A 26791-nucleotide genomic window follows, 5' to 3' on the forward strand; every position below is an offset into this window, starting at 1 on the left:
TGGGTCCTCCAGTTAATGTTGTTTGGCTGCTCCGCAGGCCAACACTACAGTGCTGTTCAGTGGGACTCGTATTCATGTACAGTGATATTAACATCTAACAGCAACTGCCTACTCATATAATTTTAAGCTAGAATGAATCTGGATCTGGTAGAACTCACTTAAACACACATGACATTTATTTTTCAGATTATTAAACTTCGAATTATATTGAATGTACTGTAAGTAAGATGCAGGCACATTTTTGGTTGGTCTAAAGTTTTTAATAATTCTATAAAATATGCTGTCTTTAAAAGCAAAGATACAAAGGCCTTAAAATACCCCCTTCCCACAACATAGTACAAAGTCCATCTTCTTCTAAATATTTAAAAGTACAAACATTTTACGAAACAACAAATCTACGAGTTATTGCACATTTCTTTTTTCTTTAAATACAATGGAATATTTTTTTTATTGGCTGGCTTGCCATTAAGACCAAATGCAGTAAGACTTTTTTTTCTATTATAATCATTGTGTTTAAAATCCTGCACCATGTAGCACACCGGCCACTCACTCCAGTTTAAACCAGAAGCAAGAACTTTCTTACCATAAACCTTCTCTTTACATTAATTAAATAATAAATAAGTGCAGATTTACCATACGACACATAGCACAATTATGTGGCTGAGTAATTATGCTTGAATGAAGCATAGAGAAGGTATGCCTATATGACCCAAACTCTTTAGCAACCATAAAATATAAAAATGTACAACTATTTCTGGAAGTTGGAGTATGTACACAGACTTGCACGCATGTGAAATGTTAGGATTTTGGCAGGAGTAGCGCTTGAACGTGAGGGAGACAGACGCTCTCTGCTCACTAAAATGCACAAACAGCACTCGCACCCCAGTGATCCCAGAAGCACCGTAGTGTTAAGGTCACCTGCAACATCAGAGAGAGCTTTCAAAGCTCTGCTGACTTACAGTGACATTTGTGCTACAGCTTCTTTGAGGAATCAGGTTCTGAAGCATCACTCAGAGCATCACATGCCCCGCACCAACACAGTCTGACGAGTGTTCTACGACGGAGAGGGTAGGACGATGGCGAAAGCTTGAGAGGGCCGAGCTGATGTCTACTTATCGATGAGACCTGCCTCTTTGATCTTAGTGTAGAAGAACTTCTCCAGTAGGTTGGCGCACTTGTAGTACTCACTCTCGGGAGGATTGTACTCCCGACAGTTAGTGAAGATCCGCTGCATGTCTGCCATGAATAGCTTCCTCGTGGTGTAGTACCGACTCTTCAGCCGCTCGCTCATGGTCTTTAGATCTACACAAACACAGATAGGAACTCCTTAGGCTATTGGTGTTTTGCTGAGCTCCTGTGCTTCTTATAGATATTAGACCATAGAGTACCATAGAATTCCATAGAAATGGGTCAAATAGGAATTTAAGCATTTTCTGTAATTATGTAAAAATACATTCATAAATTCTGAGATGCCTGTATTAGAAACAAATGCTGTACTATTTAAGCCTGCCATCAAAACCACTGTGATAAATTATTGACAAATCACTGACATAATCATTTGTATAGAATGATTTAAACTGTAATTTAAAAATAATACACTTCTGAGTACTTCTTGCATGTGACTCTGGATTTAACGCTTTTCCTTAAATTTACATTTATGGCATTTAGCTGATGCTCTTATCCAGAGCGACTTACAAGGTAACTCGTATTACAGAGGTGGGCCAATGTAGTGTTAGGAGTCTTGCCCAAGGACTCTTATTGGTGTAGCGCAGCACAGTCCCCCAGACCAGGAATTGAACCCCAGTCTCCCACATGGTGTGGTAGCTCAGTGGCAGGTAGTGGTGTTATCTGTTGCGTCACACCAACCACAAAATGAAACAATGTCCAGCAGAGGACAGTTCAGATGTAATTTACCTACATTTTAAACAGCACCGTGATATATGGTCTTAATTTTTATTCATATACCCAGTTTGTCCCACTGAATTCTGAAAAACTCTTCCTTTAAATACCATATTTAAAGCAGCATTATGGAGAACTGCCATTTCTTACTCCTGGGCTGCTTCTACAGTTAGGTCAGTTGAATTTGGGCCTTGAGGCACATCTAAAGGACATGCCTTACTGGGAAAGCTTAGAGATACAAAACCGTCACTGACAGTGAAAGAAGCATGTGGACTGAGGTGGCAGAGTAAAGTTACAGGATTTTACACAAATGCTGAGCCCAGAATAGCAATGATAGCTGTGCTAATTCTGCCTATTAGTGGAGCATTACTATGATTTTAAAGCTGCTATTTTAATGTAAATGTACATAGTGTTGCTCTGAGAAGTTTTTTATTTACTTATGCAGTAAATGTGCAAGTGAGCCTGTACTATATACAGTCTTATTTGGGGCTTTTCCCTTATGCTTGGGACAATCAAATCCTCACAATAATGCCCCTCCAAAATCTATTAGAAAGTTTTCTTTCCTGGACAGTAGAGACAGTTACTCCAACAAAAGCAGGATAAAGTCCTTTTAATACCCTTGATTTCAGAAGAAATAATGAATAAGCAGGTACTGAACTGATCTGATGGCTGTGTTAGTGCAACTATGCATACCCATAGGAAAGCGGATGACTTGGTAATAACCAGGCGCTTCATTCTTCTTTACAGGCTCCATAAAGGGCCATGCGTTCTGGTGTGACTGAAAAACAAGGTAGTGTACACATTTACCATCATTCACTGTAGGAACCATTTAAAACCAAACACAATGTAGTCTACTTTTAAGTGTATCACCTTGACTTGCTGCAAAATGGTCTTTAAAGTGCTATACAGCTGATCTGGATCTTTCACCTCTTTGCTGTAACAAATAAAACATTTTAATCATGCAAAAATATGAAGTGTATTTTTATAAGGTAAATAATGAACATAGAATTTGATATAAAATATATCTAATTATTTATAAAATATATTAAATAGACAACAGTTGTAAAAATTCACCCTTTTCCCATAGGTTTCCAGCCTGTCTCACCTGTAAACAAAGAGAGAAAGACAGAATGGATTTAACTGGACTAGAGAATACAACTTCCCAGCACACTGTATTTTGGCCAAAGTAGAGTCTTGACATACGTATGCCTGGAATGCTCTCGATTGGAATCTGGCGAACACCCTCCTTAAAACAGGAGAGGCCAGGATACACCTTGCGTATCTGTGCCTGCTTCCTCTCTATCAGCTTTTTAATGATCTGAAAAATAGAAAGGAAAATGTTATCCACACAGCTAGATGGAACACTTACCCTCAACAGAACCTCTTTCCTTCCTCATGATATGTCTAGACATGCACTATGTGTGCCAAAAGTATATGGAAACCTGACCGTTACACTTATCTGTACGCTTGCAAAACCAGACATTAATATGGAGTCCAACTTTTGCAGGTTTTAACAGCCTGAACATTTTTGGGATTGTTTTCAACAAGACTTTGGAGCATCTGGAATGAATTGGTGTTGAGGTCAAGGCTCCTTGCAGACCACTGTTGCAGAGTTCCTCCACACCACACTCATCAAACCACTATTTTATGAAGCGTGGATGGGATGGTGAGAGAAGGAACAGCTTTCACCAAACTTTTGAACCCTAGCTAGAAGAAAATAATTGTCTAAAATTGCTTATATCACCTTTACATCACCCTTCAGTGGATCTGAGAGTCAGCGTTCAAACCTAGAAAACCAGCCCCAAACCATCACACCTCCTCCACCAGACTGGTAGGTAGCATTCTCCTGGAGTCATACCAGGTTTGTTCATTAGACTGCCAGACCCAACATTCATCATTCTAGGACTTCTGAGTCCAATGGTGTTGTGCTTTCACAGCACCAATGCTTGGCTTTGCTAAAAAAAAACATAAGTTTTGCATCAAGCGTCTCTGCCATGGCAGCCCATTTCATAAAGCACAGTTCTTGTGCTAATGTTACTTCCAGAAGACACTTCAGCATGCAGTGGCCCCGCTCTGTAAGTCTGCATGGTCTACCGCTCTGTGACTGAGCTGTTGCTGCTCCTAGACACTTTCATTTCATTATAAATGACGATGGTCCACATGTTAGCAATGACTGTGGCTGAAACATCTGAAGTAACTTTAAATAAATTTGCTCCCAAAGTGTAGAAACGTAAACATATGCATGTACACACACATGCACACAGACCTCCTTCTGTTTCTTGATTATGACGGAGAACTCTGTGTAGGGGATGCTGGGGTTGAGTTCACAGCCCATGAGCGTGGCTCCCTCATAGTCTTTTATATAGCCTACATACTTGGCCTTGGGTACCTTAATGTCCTTAGAGAATCCCTAGAACAACAAGAAAAGAGATGTTGGTTAAACATATGTGAGAACTCACTGGTCACTCCTGCTACAGAAGCTCGAAACCTTGGTGTAGTCATGGATGATCAGTTATCGTTCTCAAGCCATGTCACAAACGTAAATCGCAGCTTTCTCTTGTACAACATCCGGAGAATTCGACCCTCTCTCATCACTTCAAGACTTGACTACGGCAACTCTCTTCGAGCTGGTCTTCCTCTGCGCACCATCAGGTCTCTGCAACTTATCAAAAATGCAGCAGCAGCCATATCACTCCTCTGCTGCGTTCTCTCTTTACTGGCCTCCTGTAGCTGCTGACGAGGTCATCAGATTCAGACCCTGACTCTGGTCTACAAAGTCAAGACTGGACCAGCCAGCCCCTCCGTACTTGATGGTGATGGTCAAAAGCCGATCTGCACCAAGAGCCCTTCCAGCTTCAAGTACGGCTCGGCTCGACCCGTCATCCTTTAAGATCCACGGAAGACGAGCGTCCAGACTTTTTTCTGTCCTGCACCAAAGTGGTGGAGCGAACTTCCCCTGGGTGTCCGAACAGCAGAGTCCAACGCTCTCTGTCCTCAAACCCAGACTGAAGACCCTCCTCTTCTGAGAGGACTTGGGTGAAGAGTAGAGTATTATGGTCTCCTTACTGACTTGTGTTTAGTAGAGTCTAAGATTAGAGGATCTTTGAATTTTAGTCTATTTAAACTAGCTGAGCTTCTTCTTCAGTAAACAGTGAAGCTCTTCTGTAAGTCGCTCTGGAGAAGAGTGTCTGCTAAATGCCTTAAATGTAAATGTAAAAATGTTTTAATACCCGAAAGTAATTACATAAAATAAATGTATTTAATTACAAAATATTTAAAAACATTAAAAACATTTTCCTAAAATGGTCTTAAATTAATGTTTTATACTATCTATTTGCTGTTTGCTTTTGTTGTTGTGTGGGCGTGAACTTCAACGTATTACATATTCACAAATCTTGTGATTGACAGCCGCTGTGTCAAACATAATTGGTCAGTTTAGTATTAAAAATAGTGCAGGGAGGAAACAACAGCAATGTATAACCATAAGGGCAATACTGACACACCACATAAAACAGAGCTTTGTTATCCAAATACACTATATGTCCAAATGTTTGTGGACACCCCCTCTAATGAATGCACCCTTTGCTGATGCAGATGTGCAAATGCACACACATACAGCTTGTCTAGTCCCTGTAGAGAAGTACAGCCAATAGAATAGGACTCTCTTGAGCAGATCAACACCATGAACCTATTGGCATCATGCTGTCTAATGCCAGGCGTGGGCTAAAGGGGTATAAAGCCCCCCAGCATTGAGCTGTGGAGCAGTGGAGGAACTTTGTTCTCTGGAGTGATGGATGGTGGAGCTCCATCCAATCATTTCAAGATGAGTTAGGGAGTTGGTGATGATGAGGTGGGGTGCTGATCATCCAGCATCCTGACCAAACTAGAACATCTGACCATATCAGTCCAGTTCTTTCAGCACTGCATTAGCGTCCAGTTAAATTTTGTATTGGCTTTGTCACAAAAGCTGCTTGTAAAAAGTACGTTGTAAAAAGCACTATATATATAATTTTAATTTAATTTAATTTACACAAAGAATCTCAAGAGTCGACCACTAATACTGGTACTGTAATCACAGCATGTTTGACAATAAGGTGTTGGCAGAGAGACTGAGCTAATTCTACAGTACTGAACATCAATTCTGAAATCATTCAATAATCAGTGTCAGGTTTGGGGACAACACCAATGCTGGTATCTGTATCAGGTATGCGTCCATCTCTAGATTTTATAAGTTGATATAAAGGATTTTAGTCAATAACACACTAACCTGCTTTTTGAAGTACCCAATAGCATATTCATCAGCATATGTGAGGAAGTTGAGGATCTCATGTTTGATGTGATACTCTTTCAGGTGGTTCATCAGGTGAGTTCCGTAACCCTAAGGAAAAAAACAGTATCATTTCAACCCTATGAGTTCCCTACTCATCTGGAAATTCGCTGTGATGTCATTAGTATGAGCTCAAGAGATACTAATTTTTGCAAAGAATAGACCATAGAGTTAAACAGGAATAAATGTGATAATTACTGAAAGAACAAGTAACCAGAAATGCTATAATATATGGACAAAAGTATTGGGACACCTGCTTATTCATTATTTCTTCTGAAATCAAGGATATTAAATAGAGTTGATCCTGCTTTTGTTGGAGTAACTGTCTCTACTGTCCAGGAAAGAAGACTTTCTACTAGATTTTGGAGGAAAACAGCTGTGAGGATTTGACTGCATTCAGCAACAAGAGCGTTAGTCAGATCAGGATGTTGGATGATGATCACCACCCCACCTCATCATCCCCAACTCATCCCAAAAGTACTGGATGGAGCACCACCACCATCATTCCAGAGAACACAGTTCTTCCACTGCTCCACAGCTCAATGCTGGGGAGCTTTATAGGCAGCATGGTGCCAATAGATTATGTTGGCAATACTTCTCTACGGGGACTAGGCAAGCTGTGTGTATGCATTTCCATATTAGTGTATGGGTGCAACTTTAGGAAGATGAATGCATTAAAAGGGGTGTCCACAAACATTTGGACGTACAGTGTATCAGATTTGGGGACAATACCAATGGTAGTACCAGTATGAGGTATCAGTTCATGTCTAGGTTTTATAAACTGAAAAGATGCCCTTAGTTTAAGACATTTTGCATCATCAGTTATTAATGTGCTTCTAAACTGACAAAGTGAGTCTACAGGCTGCAACCATCTGGTGAGAGCATAACTGGTATCAGCATAACTTTCACACTCATGTCTGAAAATCTGATCATGACTGTCTTATGTCGTGTTTGGCTTGTGTTTGTTTTGAGCAAACCCTTTCTCCTGCCTACATATAGCCTCCATGCCTTCCTTGTATGACAAAAGCTCCTTACCTTCACCTGCTCGTTTGAGGTTACAGCACAAAAAACAATCTCAGTGAAGCCCTGAGACGGAAACATCCGGAAGCAAATCCCCCCAATCACTCGGCCATCTTTGATTAGAGACAGTGTTTTGTGCTTCCTGTGTGAAGACGAAATCAACGTTAGTTATTTACTAATGAATCTGTGGCATTGTTCAATACAATTTAATTACAATCCAGCCATAATCTAAAATTCTCTCTAATTATTATTATAATTATAATATTATAATTATTATTATAATTATAATAATAATAATAATAATAATAATAATCAATCAGTATGGCTTCATCAAGCAGTATGGCTTGTTACTCTGGTGATGCTGGTAGTAGAGTAGTAATAATGCTCACAAGTATTACAAATCAGTATAAACGGAGGCTCCCTAGGTCAGCACTAGGGGTGGACCAATTAAGAACTTATATGTCTGGTATCAGATTATAATTTTATACAATCAAATAAATACAAATTAAGATGAGTTTTAGTAAACATCACTTTGACATACATATACATATATATATATATATATATATATATATATATATATATATATATAAACAAAGATAATGAAACACAGAACCTTGTATTATTATTATTATTATTATTATTATTATTATTATGTAATATAACACAAATGCATGTTTTGTGTTTTGCACTGTATTTAAATTTTTACTATGGCTAGGAATAGGGGGTGGCCCAAATTTTAGCTGTAAATTTTTTTTAATCATGACATGTATAAGTACTTACATTTATAAAGCTGAAAATTGAAAATGTAACTGAAAATTACATTCCTAACAATTATATATGATATTATATATGATACAAAACAGACAGATTCTCTTATGTACACTGTACAAAAGAGAATCCACTCAAAACTCTCAATCCACTCAAAACAATCAACTGCAACAAAATCAAACAATACAACAGGCTACACTACAAACTCTTGTTCCAAAGTTGCTCTAAAGTTTTTAAAGGCACATAACAAAAAATGTAGTAATAATAAAAAAAAGGAAAGGTCAAAGAATATACATTAATGTAGTACATTATTGAATTTCATGGAAATAAATGTGAAGTTCATTTTTGTTTGTTTGTTTGTTTTTTTCGACCCAATTTGAAAGGCCAATAACCCAATCCCCTGTTCGCCCCTGTGCCCCCAACACTAGAAGGGTGAGGACTAGCAGATGTCTCCTCTGACACATGTGAAGCCAGCCACCACCCCTTATCCAACTAGCACTGATGCAGCATCACTAGGTAGCCAACTCGCTCGGAGGAAAGCATCAGAACAGCTAACAGTCGCCTGTGCTGACCAACATTACAGTAGCAGTGATGTGGGGAGGAATTGCCATTAAACCCACCCCTGAGAGAGCAAGGCCAATTGTGCTCTCTGTAACCAACAAATAAATACAATGTAGTGGGTTGTTAGAGTAACACTACTGGAAGATTAAATATTCCAAAAACTTCCCCTTTATTAAATTCAAGCTCATTTTACCATTTCAGATATGGGTAAGCAAGCTGACTGTTGCCAGAAACAGAACCCCCTTTTGTATGAGGGGAAATAGCTGTTGGAACAGATGAATCATATCATATCATATCAAAAAGTCAGTTTGAGTAACGTTGGTTAGATATTTTATCCTTAATACCAATTAGCCAAATTGGGAGCAGGTAAAAGTAAATGGAGGGCTCATGCATGTTGCAGCTCACAGGACTTATATGATAGAATTGCAACACACCTAAATAAAGTGGCCAAATTCTGATTGTGCACCCTGAGTAAAGATCACAAATGTACAGAGGAGGCGGTAGAGTTCAAAGTTCTTCAGTGGTAAAAGGTAAGAGACATACGGGTCGAAGACGAGGCGAGTGATGTATTCTTTGGGCATGCGGGGCAGCTGATGGGAGAAGACATTCTGAAGGCCCACCAGCCACATCAGGATCTTCTTGTTGGGCTTCTGGTTCAAGGAGTTGCCGATGACATGGAACTCTATCACACCTCGTCTCTCCTCTATCCGTGCAGCCTCGTCTCGGGCCGAGTGAGCTGACAGAAGACTGGTCTGAGAGGGAGAGAGAAAGTGGTCACTCTACATGGGTTACCATTGTAACATATTACGATATACTGTGATACTATAAGCAAGACGATATATGGCATTTTGTTTAAATCAATGTTTTGGAAAACTATCATAGTATGAAAACACACCTTAATCTGCATAAAATCTTAGTAAAAGAAACATTTTTTATTTAAATTTTTATCCAATCAGAACAGTGGGGATCGGAAGACAGAGTATAACACTGCCCTCTAGTGGTCAGGGTTTAATCACAACACTAAATGAACCCCTGTCTGACACCAATCTTTACACCTAAACTATCAATTCAGAATCAGTACAGTGCTGCAGAAGAGAATATCACAATACTTCAATATATTAATATTTACTTACACCGAACTAACTTATCACCTTTAACATAACTGAAGGCACATGTGTGTTTAGCTCTGTGTGCTAAAGTCACTAATCTGACAAGATGTCTAATTTCAACTGTGTTTTAGGTGCCCTGTTTGCTTAAGTCTTAAGTTACATGTTTGATATAAGACGTTTTTTTTTTGCCTTATCGCTGATACATTACCCATGTTTACATTTGTAATACTAATATAATAATACTTACATATATAACACTATTCTACATCTCATTGCCATATGACAGCAGCATGTGAAAATTGAGCTGTAATCCCACAATGTACATTATTACCACCAACAATGCAATTATTAGTGATTTTATATTACAGAGCTCCATGAAGATAAAGAAGATTAGAACAGAGCTTATATAAATATTTAAATAATTCTAATGATAAACAGATTAACTTTAATATATATATATATATATCAATGCAGAAGGCGGTACTTCTGGGCACTGTGCACACTGGGGAAAGTTCCCCAACATGTGACATCACAGGTCCACAATCATAACCATCACTGATGTTATCATCATAACCATGACTGATGTTAAAGCATCCTGAGTGAACAGGAGAATAAAAACATAATAATAATAATAATAATAATAATAATACTAATTCCACACAGGGAAATGAAAAAGTCTATATTAATTCTTAATCTTATAGAACCACACACACTCTGTACCTCAGGTCCGAGCATTGCAGTAGGGTCTGTAATGGTGGACATGACTTCGTTAATCAGCTCCATAGGAATGTCACCAATTACCCGAGCTTTCTTAGTGTCTTCATGAGATAAAGGCTCTGAAGATTTCCGCTTCTCCCCACCTTCAAACACACAGAGAAACACAGACTGCAATGTGCTGATGTTCATCTAAATATACTGGAGTCACTGTTGCTTCTGCACGGTCTGCAACATGATATGCCGTAATACTGTCAGGGGGTTCCTTTTCTGATAGCTAACTGAAATTTGTAGTGGTGGGTCGGTTGCTGGTTTGGTTGTACTTACTTAGGCTGGTTTCCAGAGCAGATGCTGGTTTGCGTGCTGGACTCACACTGCCCCCTCCTGGCAGCTCCACGGGAGAGAAACTGTTGGTGTAATACAGCGGCCGGGCCACTTGAGGCGCACTGATAACTGAACCAGTCAAACAGAGACACATGAACACCACCAATCAGAGAAGTCCTATATAGGATATAGTCGCCATAATTCTCACAATTATAGGCTGTGCACAATTCTGTGAAATTGTTCTGCACTAAAATGTGCAGATTTTACTGAACGAAGTATTGAAATTTCAATTCTTCAATTTAACAAACAGATCAATATTTGAAGCTCTTTATTTGAGCACAGTACACCTCTAAAATGGTCTAAATGAACTAATTTGTGATGTTCTAGACGACTGGGTGAGAGCATCTGAGCTCCATAAGTGCTCCAATAAAGGAAACCCAGTGAACTGGTGAAAGCCATGTGCGCCCAAGGAGGTCCCACCTCACAACTTAGAGCATTTACATTTACAGCATTTAGCTGACGCTCTTATCCAGAGCAACTTACATGGTTACTTATATTACAGAAGTGGGCCAATGCCAAGGACTCTTACTGGTGTAGTGCACCCAGACTGGGAACCGAATTCTGGTCTCCAAAATAGCATAATAGCTCACTGGCAGCTAGTGGTTTTATCTATTGCGCCACACCAACCACGCAATCATAACAGGGCTTAAATGATCTACTGCTAATGTTAGTCTTGGTGCCAGAGACCACAGGACACCTTCTTGTGGACGTCTTGTGTAAGTCTATGCCACGAATGGTAGAAAAAGTCTTGTCTAAAGCAATTTCCTGTGTTGACTCAGCAGTGACATTGCGTTTCAGCCGTTTAATCCAACCGGAAATCTCAGATATTGTCAAATGTGTCTTGATCTTACCACATTTTAGCCTGTTATGCTTGTAAGGTGTGCACATGAATATGTAATCATGTAATCAAACTAACCACATTCTGGATACTTTTTTACAAACTAACCACATACTGGATACTATTGTATTGCATAGAAAAGGAAACTATCGCTGAAACCATGTAAGCCTTGTAACCATCTCAGTGCTGTAGACTCACAGATGATCATCTGCACTAGATTAATAAACTCCTTTGATGAAAACAAAAACAAAAAAACAGTCAAACGCATTATTTCTTCTCTTATACTTATGTATCTCTTTGCCTCACACCACCAATCCTGTCAGGTAGGCACTGTGTTTGTCTGCTGTCTGTTTTAGCTGACTTTTTCATGAACTTTTATCATTAATGTTTAAATAGTTCTGATCAGAGGAGGATGGGTCGGGTCCCCCTTGTGAGTCTTGGTTCCTCCCAAGGCTTCTTCCTCCAGCTCTGAGGGAGTTTTTCCTTGCTACTGTCGCCCTTGGCTTGCTCACGGGGGGTCTTTGATCCTTTATGTTGTTTCTTCTTTCTTCTCTGTTTCTGTTTATTTTTTATTACTTTATTAAGTACTAATTATGTAAAGCTGCTTTGTGAAGACAACAGTTGTAAAAAGCGCTATACAAATAAATCTGACTTGACTTGACTTTGCGGTGCTTTATGTCCGAGCAGAACTGAAATCTCACCCTCACACGGTCCAAGTGTATGATGGCTGTGTTTAACTGATATTACAGATATGATGGTACACCTGAACACTTAAGACCTTAATCCCAATTCTCAGTCAGTAACAGTGGAACTCAGTTTGTGGAAGAGTGAGCTAAAATTGACCTGAGCTCTCTCTCTAGCCTTACCTGACAGTACTGGTGATATGATAACCCTATTAATCTGCATATAAGGGTACACGAGCAAGCAAGCAATATGCCTCTATATAGTTTGTCACACCATTAACATGGATTAAATAACACAGAAGATCTGGTTCTAGTATCAGGCAGCAAGTTAAAAGTCAGTTCTTGAAGGTGATGAAGGTGTGAAGCAGGTGTAAGAATATGAGACACTTTGACAAGAAGAACTCAAACTGTGATGTTCTAGACAATGACTGGGTCAGAAAATCTGTGCTCCAAAAGTGCTCCAATAAAGGACAACCAGTCAATTGGTGAAAGTCAGGGGTGCCCAAGGCTCATGGAGGTCCCACCTCACAACTTACAGGACTGCTGCTAATCTCTTGGTGTTGGTGACAGATACCACAGCAGGACACCTTTAGAGGTCTTGTGGAGTCCATGCCTCGAATGGTCAGATCAGAATATAAGCCATATAGCTGACTGGTGTATATGCAGTTGTTTATTAATATTTCACAACAACAAGCTATTTGCCACCTGTTGTAAACCACTGTAAATATTTTTTAAGAAACACACACATTAAAGTCAGTGTAGCTTGTATTCAAATGCAAGCCGAAACAAATAGAAACCACTTTCGCCTGGTGGCTGTGTCACGCCCGGTGTGAAATAACAAGCGTTACAAAAGGGTTCAGTGAAGCTGGTGTGAAATGGGCTACAAATGCATTCATTTATTTAAAAGTGGCAGAAAAATAAAACATTTCTGTAAATCTCTCTGAATAAGAGCATCTGATTGAAAATGGAAATTACCCCTAGGGATCTGTCCACCTGATGAGCCAATCATGAAGTCTTCACTCCAGATGGGAGAATTGGGACTGTACACCTCCTCTTCCAGCATAGACAAGAATCTAAACACACACACAAACATCATCAGATATTTCACACATCTGTAGCAGTGAGCACTTTCATAAGATGTACTGTCTTGTGTACAGTGTACAGCACAAAGGACCAGTGCAAATTTATATATATATATATATATATATATATATATATATATATACAGTGGGGCCAAAAAGTATTCCTAAGTATTCCTAAGTTCTCCTACTTAGAAAGATGAGAGAGGTCTGTAATTATCATCATAGGTACACTTCAACTATGAGAGACAAAATGAAAAAAATCAAGGAAATCACAATGTAGGATTTTTCAAGAATTTATTTGTAAATTATGGTGGAAAATAAGTATTTGGTCGCCCACAAACAAGCAAGATTTCTGGCTCTCACAGACCTGTAACTTCTTCTTCTGTCCTCCACTCGTTACCTGTATTAATGGCACCTGTTTGACCTCGTTATCTGTATAAAAGACACCTGTCCACAGCCTCAAACAGTCACACTCCAAACTTAACCATGGCCAAGACCAAAGAGCTGTCGAAGGACACCAGGAAGAAAATTGTAGACCTGCACCAGGCTGGGAAGAGTGAATCTACAATAGGCAAGCAGCTTGGTGTGAAGAAATCAACAGTGAATAAATCAACTGTAAGAAAATGGAAAACATTGATAATCTCCCTCGATCTGGGGCCCCACGCAAGATCTCATCCCGCAGGGTGAAAATTATCATGAGAACGGGGCTGTTGTTCTGCAAAGAGGACAGGACGACTGATCCGTGTTAAGGGAAGAATGAACGGGGCCATGTATCGTGAGATTTTAAGCCAAAACCTTCCATCAGCGAGAGCATTGAAGATGGAACGTGGCTGGGTCTTCCAGCATGACAATGATCCCAAACACAAACACTGAAACAAAAACATCACTGCTCTAGAGGAGATCTGCATGGATGAATGGGCCAAAATACCAGCTACAATGTGTGCAAACCTGGTGAAGACTTACAGAAACGTTTGATCTCTGTCATTGCCAATAAAGGTTATGTTACAAAGTATTGAGTTGAACTTTTGTTATTGACCAAATACTTATTTTTCACTATAATTGGCATATATATATATATATATATATATATATATATATATATATATATATATATATATATATATATAGTTCCTAAAAAATGTGATCTACAATGTGATTTTTTTCTCATTTTGTCTCTCATAGTTGAAGTGTACCTATGATGAAAATTACATCAAATATATATATAATATAATATAGCTACACCAATAAGCCACTGACAGGTATAGTCAGTCAGTGAATAACACTGATGATCTGGCTCCAGTGGCCCCAGGAAGGGGGCTCCAAGGAAGAACAACCGGTGAAGCGGTGACAGGGTCACAGGCACCCAAAACTCACTGATGCTAATGGAGGTCCCACCCACCTCACAACTTACAGCACTTAAAGGATCTGCTGCTAAGTGCTGCTTGGTCTCGTTGACAGATACCAGAGGTCTTGTGGAGTCCATGATCCAAATGGTCAGATGTGTTGTAGCGGCACAAGAGGGACGTACTCAATATTAGGAAGGTGAGGTGGTATTAATGTTATGGCTGATAACTGTATCACATATGACTGTGTATTCTGGTCAATGTGACAAATAAGCTTTGATTTAATTGGATGTGTGTGTGTGTGTGTATGTGTCCTTACTTGGGGAAGTGTGTGAGGATGAGTGTTCGTTTCTCAGGAGGCAGTTTGTCTTTCTCCTGCCTCGCCTGCTCCAGCAGCTGCTTCCTCATGACAGTGAAGACTGAGCGCAGAAGAGTGCGGCCGAATATCTGCGTGGCCTCGTAGCGAGGGAGACTGTCGCAGAACTGCGGGACGTTACAGTAGCACAACCACCTGTATAAAAACACACCCACACATTTGAAATTAATGGCTATACCTTTCAAGCACACGACAGAGTCGCAAAAAAGCTTTAAAACCAAATATTTACTTTTGTTTTTCTAATTACACAATATGGACAAAAGTATTGGGACATCTGTTCATTCATTGTTTCTTTTGAAATCAAGGGTTTTAAACAGAGTTTCTCCTGCTTTTGCTAGAGTAACTGTCTCTACTGTCTACACAATTCTCAATGCTGAATGCTGGGGGGCTTTACACCCCATCTACCCCAGGTCTGGCATTAGGCATGCCAATCGGTTTAAGTCTATCTGCTGCTATTCTATTGGCAATGTTTCTCTACGGGGATTAGAAAAGCTATGTGTGTGTGCATGTGCTCATCTGTGTCAACAACAGGTGCAACTTAAAGAAGCTAAATGCATTTATCAGAAGGGGTGTCCACAAACATTTGGACATATAGTGTGTGTTTTATGTATCTGCTGAAGCTAAAACACATTTATAAAATGTAGAAATTGAGGCAAAATTCACCTGGATTTTCACTAAAGAGCAGTAGCAGGGTTTGCAAAGCTACCACTGTGGGGCCCTTGAGCTCCCCAGGTGCCACAGCAGACGATACCCACTGCTCCAGGCATGTGTGCTCACTGTGTGTGTACGTGAAGTCAAATTCCACCTGCGTTCATATCAAATTGTGGTTGTCCTGATTGCACTGCACAGTTGGGGGAGAGCTGGGAGCTGATTGGTCAGGGAGGAGAGTCAGACTGGATTATAAGATATTAAATACTAAATCAGTCAGTCCAGAATGTCTGATTATTTTACTAAAGGGATTAAGCAGCAGCTCATCTGATCTAAACTGTGGGGCTGGATTATTATTTATACACACACAGAGATCAGACAAGATCTGGTTGGTATCGGCTGATACTAATACTTGCCAAACTGAGGGCAAATAAATTGAATCCTAATTTAGCTTTTAAACCAGTTATCTGTCCATAGTGATTTGCTTATTATGATGATGTAGGATGAAGTAGGCCAGGAAGGCCAGCTGCACTTCTGACACTACTTCTGTAACAGGAATAGACTGTATGCTGCCAGATGCCATTAATGCATTATATGTTGTCGTCATTCATCCATCCATTGTTTGTCATAATTAAAACATCCACCCACCTCCATTCTGAAAATGCCCTCCACCTGCTGGCTACCAGGTCTCCTTTCATTTCATAAGGGCCAACATGGCTTTATTTATCACATTTGTTTACCTGGTATAGTTGATTTTGTACCCAGCCACATCATCAGTGGGCACCCGCTGCCTTCTCTGTGATGGTGTCTCCAGCTGCCAGTAGTTGATCTGGTTGAGGAACATCTTGGCCAGCTCCACGATAGTCTGCCTCTCTTTAGAAGGTAGGTGACTGAACTTGTACTGGACAAAGTTATTCACACCCTACAACACACACACAAACATTCACTCAGGTACACTGACTCAGATATCCTCACTCAGGTACACTCAGTCCTGTACAGCATAATCAGGCAGTCTTAGGCTTAGAGTGGATATGTTATAGTGGTTAACGTGGTTCTTCTCCAGTTCAGTCCTCTGTTGATTCAGCACTGGAGCTGATCTGCACTGCCTGACTGTTTACCTGCTCGATGCTTGGTTTCTCAAACGGTGGGCTCTCCAAAGCCTCCACCACAGGCCTCCCCATTTGCAGGATGCATTTTCTCAGCAACTGAGAAGATTCAAAATGTATATCAGTGTTATGACAGACAGACTTAATACTAAACCAGAGCCCTGACACTAAACCAGAGCCCTCACACTAAACCAGAGCCCTCACACTAAACCAGAGCGCTAACACTAAACCAGAGCCCTGACACTAAACCAGAGCTCTCACACTAAACCAGAGCCATCACACTAAACCAGAGCCCTGACACTAAACCAGAGCGCTGACACTAAACCAGAGCGCTGACACTAAACCAGAGCCCTGACACTAAACCAGAGCCCTAACACTAAACCAGAGCGCTGACACTAAACCAGAGCCCTAACACTAAACCAGAGCGCTGACACTAAACCAGAGCGCTGACACTAAACCAGAGCCCTGACACTAAACCAGAGCCCTGACACTAAACCAGAGCGCTGACACTAAACCAGAGCCATCACACTAAACCAGAGCTCTCACACTAAACCAGAGCGCTGACACTAAACCAGAGCCCTCACACTAAACCAGAGCGCTAACACTAAACCAGAGCGCTGACACTAAACCAGAGCGCTGACACTAAACCAGAGCGCTAACACTAAACCAGAGCGCTGACACTAAACCAGAGCCCTCACACTAACCCAGAGCGCTGACACTAAACCAGAGTGCTAACACTAAACCAGAGCCCTGACACTAAACCAGAGCCCTCACACTAAACCAGAGCGCTGACACTAAACCAGAGCTCTCACACTAAACCAGAGCGCTAACACTAAACCAGAGCTCTCACACTAAACCAGAGCGCTGACACTAAACCAGAGCCCTGACACTAAACCAGAGCGCTGACACTAAACCAGAGCCCTGACACTAAACCAGAGTCCTGACACTAAACCAGAGCCCTCACACTAAACCCGAGCCCTGACACTAAACCAGAGCCCTGACACTAAACCAGAGCCCTGAGACTAAACCAGAGCCCTGACACTAAAACCAGAGCGCTAACACTAAACCAGAGCCCTCACACTAAACCAGAGCCCTCACACTAAACCAGAGCGATAACACTAAACCAGAGCCCTGACACTAAACCAGAGCGCTAACACTAAACCAGAGCGCCAACACTAAACCAGAGCGCTGACACTAAACCAGAGCCATCACACTAAACCAGAGCATCACACTAAACCAGAGCTCTCACACTAAACCAGAGCGCTAACACTAAACCAGAGCGCCAACACTAAACCAGAGCGCTAACACTAAACCAGAGCCCTCACACTAAACCAGAGCTCTCACACTAAACCAGAGCCCTCACACTAAACCAGAGCGCTAACACTAAACCAGAGCCATCACACTAAACCAGAGCGCTAACACTAAACCAGAGCGCTGACACTAAACCAGAGTCCTGACACTAAACCAGAGTCCTGACACTAAACCAGAGCCCTCACACTAAACCAGAGCGCTAACACTAAACCAGAGCCATCACACTAAACCAGAGCGCTGACACTAAACCAGAGCGCTGACACTGAACCAGAGCCATCACACTAAACCAGAGCGCCAACACTAAACCAGAGCGCTGACACTAAACCAGAGCGCTGACACTAAACCAGAGCGCTGACACTAAACCAGAGCCCTGACACTAAACCAGAGTCCTGACACTAAACCAGAGCCCTCACACTAAACCAGAGCCCTCACACTAAACCAGAGCCCTCACACTAAACCAGAGCGCTGACACTAAACCAGAGCCCTGACACTAAACCAGAGCCATCACACTAAACCAGAGCGCTGACACTAAACCAGAGCCATCACACTAAACCAGAGCTCTCACACTAAACCAGAGCCCTCACACTAAACCAGAGCCCTCACACTAAACCAGAGCGCTGACACTAAACCAGAGCCATCACACTAAACCAGAGCCCTCACACTAAACCAGAGCGCTGACACTAAACCAGAGCCCTGACACTAAACCAGAGCCATCACACTAAACCAGAGCGCTGACACTAAACCAGAGCCATCACACTAAACCAGAGCCATCACACTAAACCAGAGCCCTCACACTAAACCAGAGCCCTCACACTAAACCAGAGCTCTCACACTAAACCAGAGCGCTGACACTAAACCAGAGCCATCACACTAAACCAGAGCCCTCACACTAAACCAGAGCGCTGACACTAAACCAGAGCCCTGACACTAAACCAGAGCCCTGACACTAAACCAGAGCCCTAACACTAAACCAGAGCGCTGACACTAAACCAGAGCCCTGACACTAAACCAGAGCCCTGACACTAAACCAGAGCCCTCACACTAAACCAGAGCGCTGACACTAAACCAGAGCCCTGACACTAAACCAGAGCCATCACACTAAACCAGAGCCCTCACACTAAACCAGAGCGCTGACACTAAACCAGAGCCCTGACACTAAACCAGAGCCCTGACACTAAACCAGAGCCATCACACTAAACCAGAGCGCTAACACTAAACCAGAGCGCTAACACTAAACCAGAGCCATCACACTAAACCAGAGCGCTGACACTAAACCAGAGCGCTGACACTAAACCAGAGCGCTGACACTAAACCAGAGCCATCACACTAAACCAGAGCGCCAACACTAAACCAGAGCGCTGACACTAAACCAGAGCCCTCACACTAAACCAGAGCGCCAACACTAAACCAGAGCCATCACACTAAACCAGAGCGCTGACACTAAACCAGAGCCCTCACACTAAACCAGAGCCATCACACTAAACCAGAGCACTGACACTAAACCAGAGCGCTGACACTAAACCAGAGCGCTGACACTAAACCAGAGCCCTGACACTAAACCAGAGTCCTGACACTAAACCAGAGCCCTCACACTAAACCAGAGCGCTAACACTAAACCAGAGCCCTCACACTAAACCAGAGCCCTCACACTAAACCAGAGCGCTGACACTAAACCAGAGCCCTGACACTAAACCAGAGCCATCACACTAAACCAGAGCGCTGACACTAAACCAGAGCCATCACACTAAACCAGAGCTCTCACACTAAACCAGAGCCCTCACACTAAACCAGAGCCCTCACACTAAACCAGAGCCCTGACACTAAACCAGAGCCATCACACTAAACCAGAGCCCTCACACTAAACCAGAGCGCTAACACTAAACCAGAGCGCCAACACTAAACCAGAGCGCTGACACTAAACCAGAACCCTGACACTAAACCAGAGCCCTCACACTAAACCAGAGCCCTCACACTAAACCAGAGCGCTGACACTAAACCAGAGCCATCACACTAAACCAGAGCTCTCACACTAAACCAGAGCCCTCACACTAAACCAGAGCGCTAACACTAAACCAGAGCCCTCACACTAAACCAGAGCGCTAACACTAAACCACAGCGCTGACACTAAACCAGAGCCCTCACACTAAACCAGAGTCCTGACACTAAACCAGAGCGCTGACACTAAACCAGAGCCCTGACACTAAACCAGAGCCCTAACACTAAACCAGAGCGCTGACACTAAACCAGAGCGCTAACACTAAACCAGAGCCCTCACACTAAACCAGAGCGCTAACACTAAACCACAGCGCTGACACTAAACCAGAGCCCTCACACTAAACCAGAGTCCTGACACTAAACCACAGCGCTGACACTAAACCAGAGCCCTGACACTAAACCAGAGCCCTAACACTAAACCAGAGCGCTGACACTAAACCAGAGCGCTAACACTAAACCAGAGCGCTGACACTAAACCAGAGCCATCACACTAAACCAGAGCTCTCACACTAAACCAGAGCCCTCACACTAAACCAGAGCCCTCACACTAAACCAGAGCCCTGACACTAAACCAGAGCCATCACACTAAACCAGAGCCCTCACACTAAACCAGAGCGCTAACACTAAACCAGAGCGCCAACACTAAACCAGAGCGCTGACACTAAACCAGAACCCTGACACTAAACCAGAGCCCTCACACTAAACCAGAGCCCTCACACTAAACCAGAGCGCTGACACTAAACCAGAGCCATCACACTAAACCAGAGCTCTCACACTAAACCAGAGCCCTCACACTAAACCAGAGCGCTAACACTAAACCAGAGCCCTCACACTAAACCAGAGCGCTAACACTAAACCACAGCGCTGACACTAAACCAGAGCCCTCACACTAAACCAGAGTCCTGACACTAAACCAGAGCGCTGACACTAAACCAGAGCCCTGACACTAAACCAGAGCCCTAACACTAAACCAGAGCGCTGACACTAAACCAGAGCGCTAACACTAAACCAGAGCCCTCACACTAAACCAGAGAGCTAACACTAAACCACAGCGCTGACACTAAACCAGAGCCCTCACACTAAACCAGAGTCCTGACACTAAACCACAGCGCTGACACTAAACCAGAGCCCTGACACTAAACCAGAGCCCTAACACTAAACCAGAGCGCTGACACTAAACCAGAGCGCTAACACTAAACCAGAGCGCTGACACTAAACCAGAGCCCTGACACTAAACCAGAGCCCTCACACTAAACCAGAGCGCTAACACTAAACCAGAGCCCTCACACTAAACCAGAGCGCTGACACTAAACCAGAGCCCTGACACTAAACCAGAGCGCTAACACTAAACCAGAGCGCTGACACTAAACCAGAGCGCTGACACTAAACCAGAGCCCTCACACTAAACCAGAGTCCTGACACTAAACCAGAGCGCTAACACTAAACCAGAGCGCTGACACTAAACCAGAGCCCTAACACTAAACCAGAGCCCTAACACTAAACCAGAGCGCTGACACTAAACCAGAGCCCTGACACTAAACCAGAGCCCTCACACTAAACCAGAGTCCTAACACTAAACCAGAGCCATCACACTAAACCAGAGCTCTCACACTAAACCAGAGCCCTCACACTAAACCAGAGCCCTCACACTAAACCAGAGCGCTGACACTAAACCAGAGCCCTCACACTAAACCAGAGTCCTGACACTAAACCAGAGCGCTGACACTAAACCAGAGCCCTGACACTAAACCAGAGCCATCACACTAAACCAGAGTCCTGACACTAAACCAGAGCGCTGACACTAAACCAGAGCCCTGACACTAAACCAGAGCCCTCACACTAAACCAGAGTCCTAACACTAAACCAGAGCCATCACACTAAACCAGAGCTCTCACACTAAACCAGAGCCCTCACACTAAACCAGAGCCCTCACACTAAACCAGAGCGCTGACACTAAACCAGAGCCCTCACACTAAACCAGAGCCCTCACACTAAACCAGAGCGCTGACACTAAACCAGAGCCCTCACACTAAACCAGAGTCCTGACACTAAACCAGAGCCCTGACACTAAACCAGAGCCATCACACTAAACCAGAGTCCTGACACTAAACCAGAGCGCTGACACTAAACCAGAGCGCTGACACTAAACCAGAGCGCTAACACTAAACCAGAGCGCTAACACTAAACCAGAGCCCTGACACTAAACCAGAGCCCTCACACTAAACCAGAGTCCTGACACTAAACCAGAGCGCTGACACTAAACCAGAGCTCTCACACTAAACCAGAGCGCTGACACTAAACCAGAGCCCTGACACTAAACCAGAGCGCTGACACTAAACCAGAGCTCTCACACTAAACCAGAGCGCTGACACTAAACCAGAGCCCTCACACTAAACCAGAGTCCTGACACTAAACCAGAGCGCTGACACTAAACCAGAGCTCTCACACTAAACCAGAGCGCTGACACTAAACCAGAGCCCTGACACTAAACCAGAGCGCTCACACTAAACCAGAGCGCTAACACTAAACCAGAGCCCTGACACTAAACCAGAGCGCTAACACTAAACCAGAGCGCTGACACTAAACCAGAGCCCTGACACTAAACCAGAGCGCTAACACTAAACCAGAGCCCTGACACTAAACCAAACTTTAATGGAGTCAATAATCAATATTCAATAATCTCTGTGATTGGTGGACGTGGTGATAGAGAATTCTCTCACCTTAAACAGGGAGAAGTAAACTTGTTTCGTGTCGGCATCCTCTTCCTTGTGGACGCAGGTGTAGAGATATTCCACGTCCAGAACTATACCCAGTAACCTGTTCATCTCATCCTCTGATATGTTCTCCAGGTGTGTTACATGATCTCCTGCCCAGTAAGAGAGAGGAATCCACTCAGCTGGTACATCTCACTCAACCCTGCCCTCAGAAAGTGTCCAATACCATGACAATTTCTGCAGCCAATAACACACACACACACACACACACACACACACACACACACACACACACACGGTTACCTAAGGGGTGGCTGCAGCTCCTGCAGGGTTCCAGTAGATTAACAGCGATTGGCTGCTCCGCCCTGGGAGGAGTTGGAGGGGGTGGAGTTGGAGGTGGGTTCTGGCTCTTCCAGCCATTACACTTACAGGCTCCCTCGGCCTGCAGAAGCCAAAAGAGAGAGAGGGTGAGAAATGATACCGGCTAAGTACCACACACTCATATATGACTTAACTTAACTTAACTTGTTACTTTGACCCATTTGCAGGGTTATGAAACAACAACACTACTTTTATTATTTTATTATTGCTCCAGATGAAGAAACACATTTACAGCTATATTAAAGATCAATAATGGCCACTTTATTAACTGACAAGACAAGGCAACCATATTCACCATTACATTTTGGACACAGATTAAATTTGGCTGCTGCCTTTAACCCATCCATGCAGCAAACACACAGATACACACTAGTGAGTAAACACACACACACACACACACACACAGTGACAGTGAGCACATGTGCCCAGGGTGGTGGGCAGCCAACACTGTGGTGCCCGGGGAGCAGAGAGGGTTAAGATCTTGCTTTGATCGAGGGCAATGAATAGCTTGGTGCTCTAGTTAGGGCGACTCATTCCCTTAGCACAGCTCAGAAGTATTTCACTTTTTTTTTTAATATTATGCATCAATAATTCTGATTATTCAGGAGGATAAACTGTCTATGTGTCACTATGTGCCTTCTGCATGATACCTACCAGAGTAATAGTGGGCATCTAGAAAACGTTTTGTGGAGAAATGTGGAAAAATGGGTGTAATTTCCCTTTAGACTAACAGTCTGTAGCAGTGAACAGGACAAGAGCTGGGCATCAGCTTCAGCTACACAATCAGTTTGTGAGTTTAAAATCTGATCTATAGATAATAAAATAACCTGCTGTTTTAGTGACTAGCATTAACTTGTACACGTCTTTATTTAGTCTGTTTTGTGCCGATATTCTAAACTTATTGATAAGATAAATAATAATTGTTAAAATCCTCTGCAAAATCGTATAATTAAACGTTTAACATTTCAGTAAATAAGTGATTCAGAGTGGGGTTACAGAGGTTTGTCTGACTCTTACAGAAATTTATCAGATGTTGTGGTTGACTGAGACATACTTAAGAGGTTGTTTCACCTAAATACATTTTAATATGCATTTTTTTTATTTCACCTTTATGTAAAAGTTTGTAAAAAGTTTAGATTATCACACTTTTAGCTGAGGCAATAACTATTATTATTATAATTATTATTATTATTACTATTATTATAATTATTATTATTATTACTATTATTATTATTATTGTTATTATTATTTATTTTTCTTTATATGTATTCTACTTGATAAAACAAAGTGTTTTACCGGAAGAAGCAGGTATAATATTAAATAAAAGTATATAAAATAATACAGAATAAAAGTGTAAAAACTGAACCTTTCAAAGTAATAAAATAAAATAAAAAATAGAACCGAATAAAACATTCATGTTTATTAACTCAAAACAATAATTGATTTAATATTAAACTCAATGTAATTTGTCTTATTAAAAAAAATAATTCAAATATTTAATAAAAGTGAAAACACGGAGCAGCGCGCGCAGTCGAAAGCCCCGCCCCCCCAGCAGCTGTCATCCTGTCAAAACAAAGACGGCGCTCGAGCCTCCCCGCGATCCGATTCACCCCGGATCGCGTTTCATAACAAACTTCAGTCCCGAGCTCCCCGTGCAGAAATACAAACACATCAAAGTGAAGTCACGAGCCTCCAGCCCGTGCACGCTGCTTCAAAACACCACATAAACACAGCGCTGAGCGCAGCCCGCAGCGCGAGCAGGGTGCAGTGTTTACGACCTGCTGCTCGCGGAAACGCTGCTGCGCGGAGCGCCTTCAGCCTCGCGCCACAGCAGAGCAGCGGCCACCGCGAGCGCTTTTGTGCTGCGCTTGCAAATTTTAGAGTGAGCAGAGGAGTGAGCAGAGGAGTGCACGAAGAAAAGCACTCCGCACTCGCTCGACCTGCCTTACCTTGCACGAAGAGTAGACCGCGAGCTTCTCCAGCTTCTTCATGCGCGGGGAGGAGCGCAGCTGCGCCTTCTTCAGTGCGATCCGCGCGGACCCCACCGCCGCTCCGGAACCCTCGGCTCCCGCGACCCCCGGAGCCGCCGGAGCCGAGCCAGCAGCGCCCACGGCCGGGGAGCCCTGGGCGACGGCCCCGCTCTCCGCCATCCCGCACTCCAGGCCCCCGCGGTCGGTGGGGAAGGAGGGAGAGGAGGGAGAGGTGGGGAGGGGGTTCCTCTGAGCGGGGTTCTCGCGGGTTCTCGACGACGCGGCGCGTTCTTCACTCCTGCGCGGCGGGATCAGACATGGCGTTCATCCCTGTTTTTCATTTGACATTGTAGTTGCGCCGCGCGGCCGCTAGGGGGCTCAGAAAGGATATGATTCCACTACGATCCGAAAGAGGAGAGTCAATAAACACACACACACACACACACACACACACACACACACACACACACACACACACACACACACACACAGTTGTGTTTCAAGGTTAAACCGACTCAAACATGCAGAGAAAGAAGGAATAAACAAAAATGAACTTTTTTAATGCATATGTTTTTTTATTTATATAATATATATCTTATTTTCTCTTTATGTAAGTAAGGTTTTATTTATTTGTTATTTCAATTTTCACAGTTTTTATGCTGCTGTAATGTGTGACTTTCCCAGAACTTTTTTTGTCCTAGAAATAATAAAGTTATCAATCTGGCTATCCATCTGCCCTACTATGTCTGTCCAAGCTTTCCATTAGAAGCACAGGCCTCATACAGTGAGAAAACCCAGTAATGGGCCTTCTACTACTGCCCTAGTGCCAGCCTGGCTCAAACTGAAGCACGTACTGCAGTGTTCTTCAAGCCTCCCCCTGGAGAGCTACCCTCCCGAAAAATGAAGCAACACACACAGTCATAGATGGAGGAGGAGGAGGAGTTATACTATGGATAGTAGCAAGAGTGGAAGTAGGGGTAGTAGTAAATGTAGTAGGGTTAGTAGTAGTAATGGTAGTAGGGGTAGCAAAAGTACTAGGGATAATAGTAGAAGTAGGAGTAGTGATAGTAGGGGTAGTAGGAGTATGGATAGTAGTGGTAGGAGCAGTTTTAGTAGGGCTGGCAGTAGTAGCGATAGTAGGAATAGTAGGGATAGTAGCAGCAGTAGGGGTTGTAGGGGTAGTAGTAGTAGGAATAGTAGTAGTTGGGGTAGTAGTCATAGGGACAGTATTAGGAGTAGCTCCTAAGCTACACTTAATGTCCAAATGTTTGTGGACACCCTTTCTAATTAATGTATTCAGCAACTTTAAGTTGCACGTATTGCTGACAGATGTGCCAATGTGCACACACACACACACACACACACACACACACACACACACACAGTTTGTCTACTCCCTGTAGAGATGTACTGCCAATAGAAGGAGATCATGTGCAGACAACTGGATGGTTCTACATATTAGGCAGTGAGTGGACAGTCAGTTCTTGAAGGTGATGAAGCAGGAAAAATGGACAAGCGTAAGAATCTGAGACACTTTGTCAAGAACCAAACTGTGATGT

General features: G+C 42.7%; 1 protein-coding gene across 1 annotated transcript; it reads right to left on the reverse strand.

Annotated features, from left to right (window-relative positions):
- Positions 1 to 238: 238 nt before the first annotated feature.
- Positions 239 to 25587, reverse strand: kat2b (K(lysine) acetyltransferase 2B). Its single transcript, XM_072676469.1, has 18 exons — positions 25212 to 25587; positions 23185 to 23323; positions 22888 to 23033; positions 16874 to 16960; positions 16496 to 16677; positions 15051 to 15242; positions 13282 to 13379; positions 10729 to 10854; positions 10408 to 10547; positions 9122 to 9330; positions 7262 to 7388; positions 6167 to 6277; positions 4166 to 4309; positions 3103 to 3217; positions 2974 to 3004; positions 2770 to 2833; positions 2593 to 2677; positions 239 to 1302 (listed from the first exon to the last, which is right to left on the reverse strand). Exons 1-18 carry the CDS (start codon positions 25410 to 25412, stop codon positions 1109 to 1111), a joined length of 2391 nt encoding a protein of 796 aa, XP_072532570.1. The 5' UTR covers positions 25413 to 25587; the 3' UTR covers positions 239 to 1108.
- Between the last annotated feature and the right edge of the window lie 1204 nt (positions 25588 to 26791).

Source organism: Salminus brasiliensis, chromosome 3 (genome assembly GCF_030463535.1).
Source record: "Salminus brasiliensis chromosome 3, fSalBra1.hap2, whole genome shotgun sequence".
In the NCBI taxonomy this organism is placed as follows: Eukaryota; Metazoa; Chordata; class Actinopteri; order Characiformes; family Bryconidae; genus Salminus; species Salminus brasiliensis.

Bases quoted from the DNA above. Each gene is read 5' to 3' on its own strand.
- kat2b (XM_072676469.1), bottom strand. From the start codon at position 25,412: ATGGCGGAGAGCGGGGCCGTCGCCCAGGGCTCCCCGGCCGTGGGCGCT. The intron at 3,005-3,102 runs GTATGTCAAGAC...CTTTGTTTACAG, and splicing joins CGAGAGCATTCCAGGCATAC to GTGAGACAGGCTGGAAACCT. The intron at 2,678-2,769 runs GTGATACACTTA...CTTGTTTTTCAG, and splicing joins CCATTTTGCAGCAAGTCAAG to TCACACCAGAACGCATGGCC.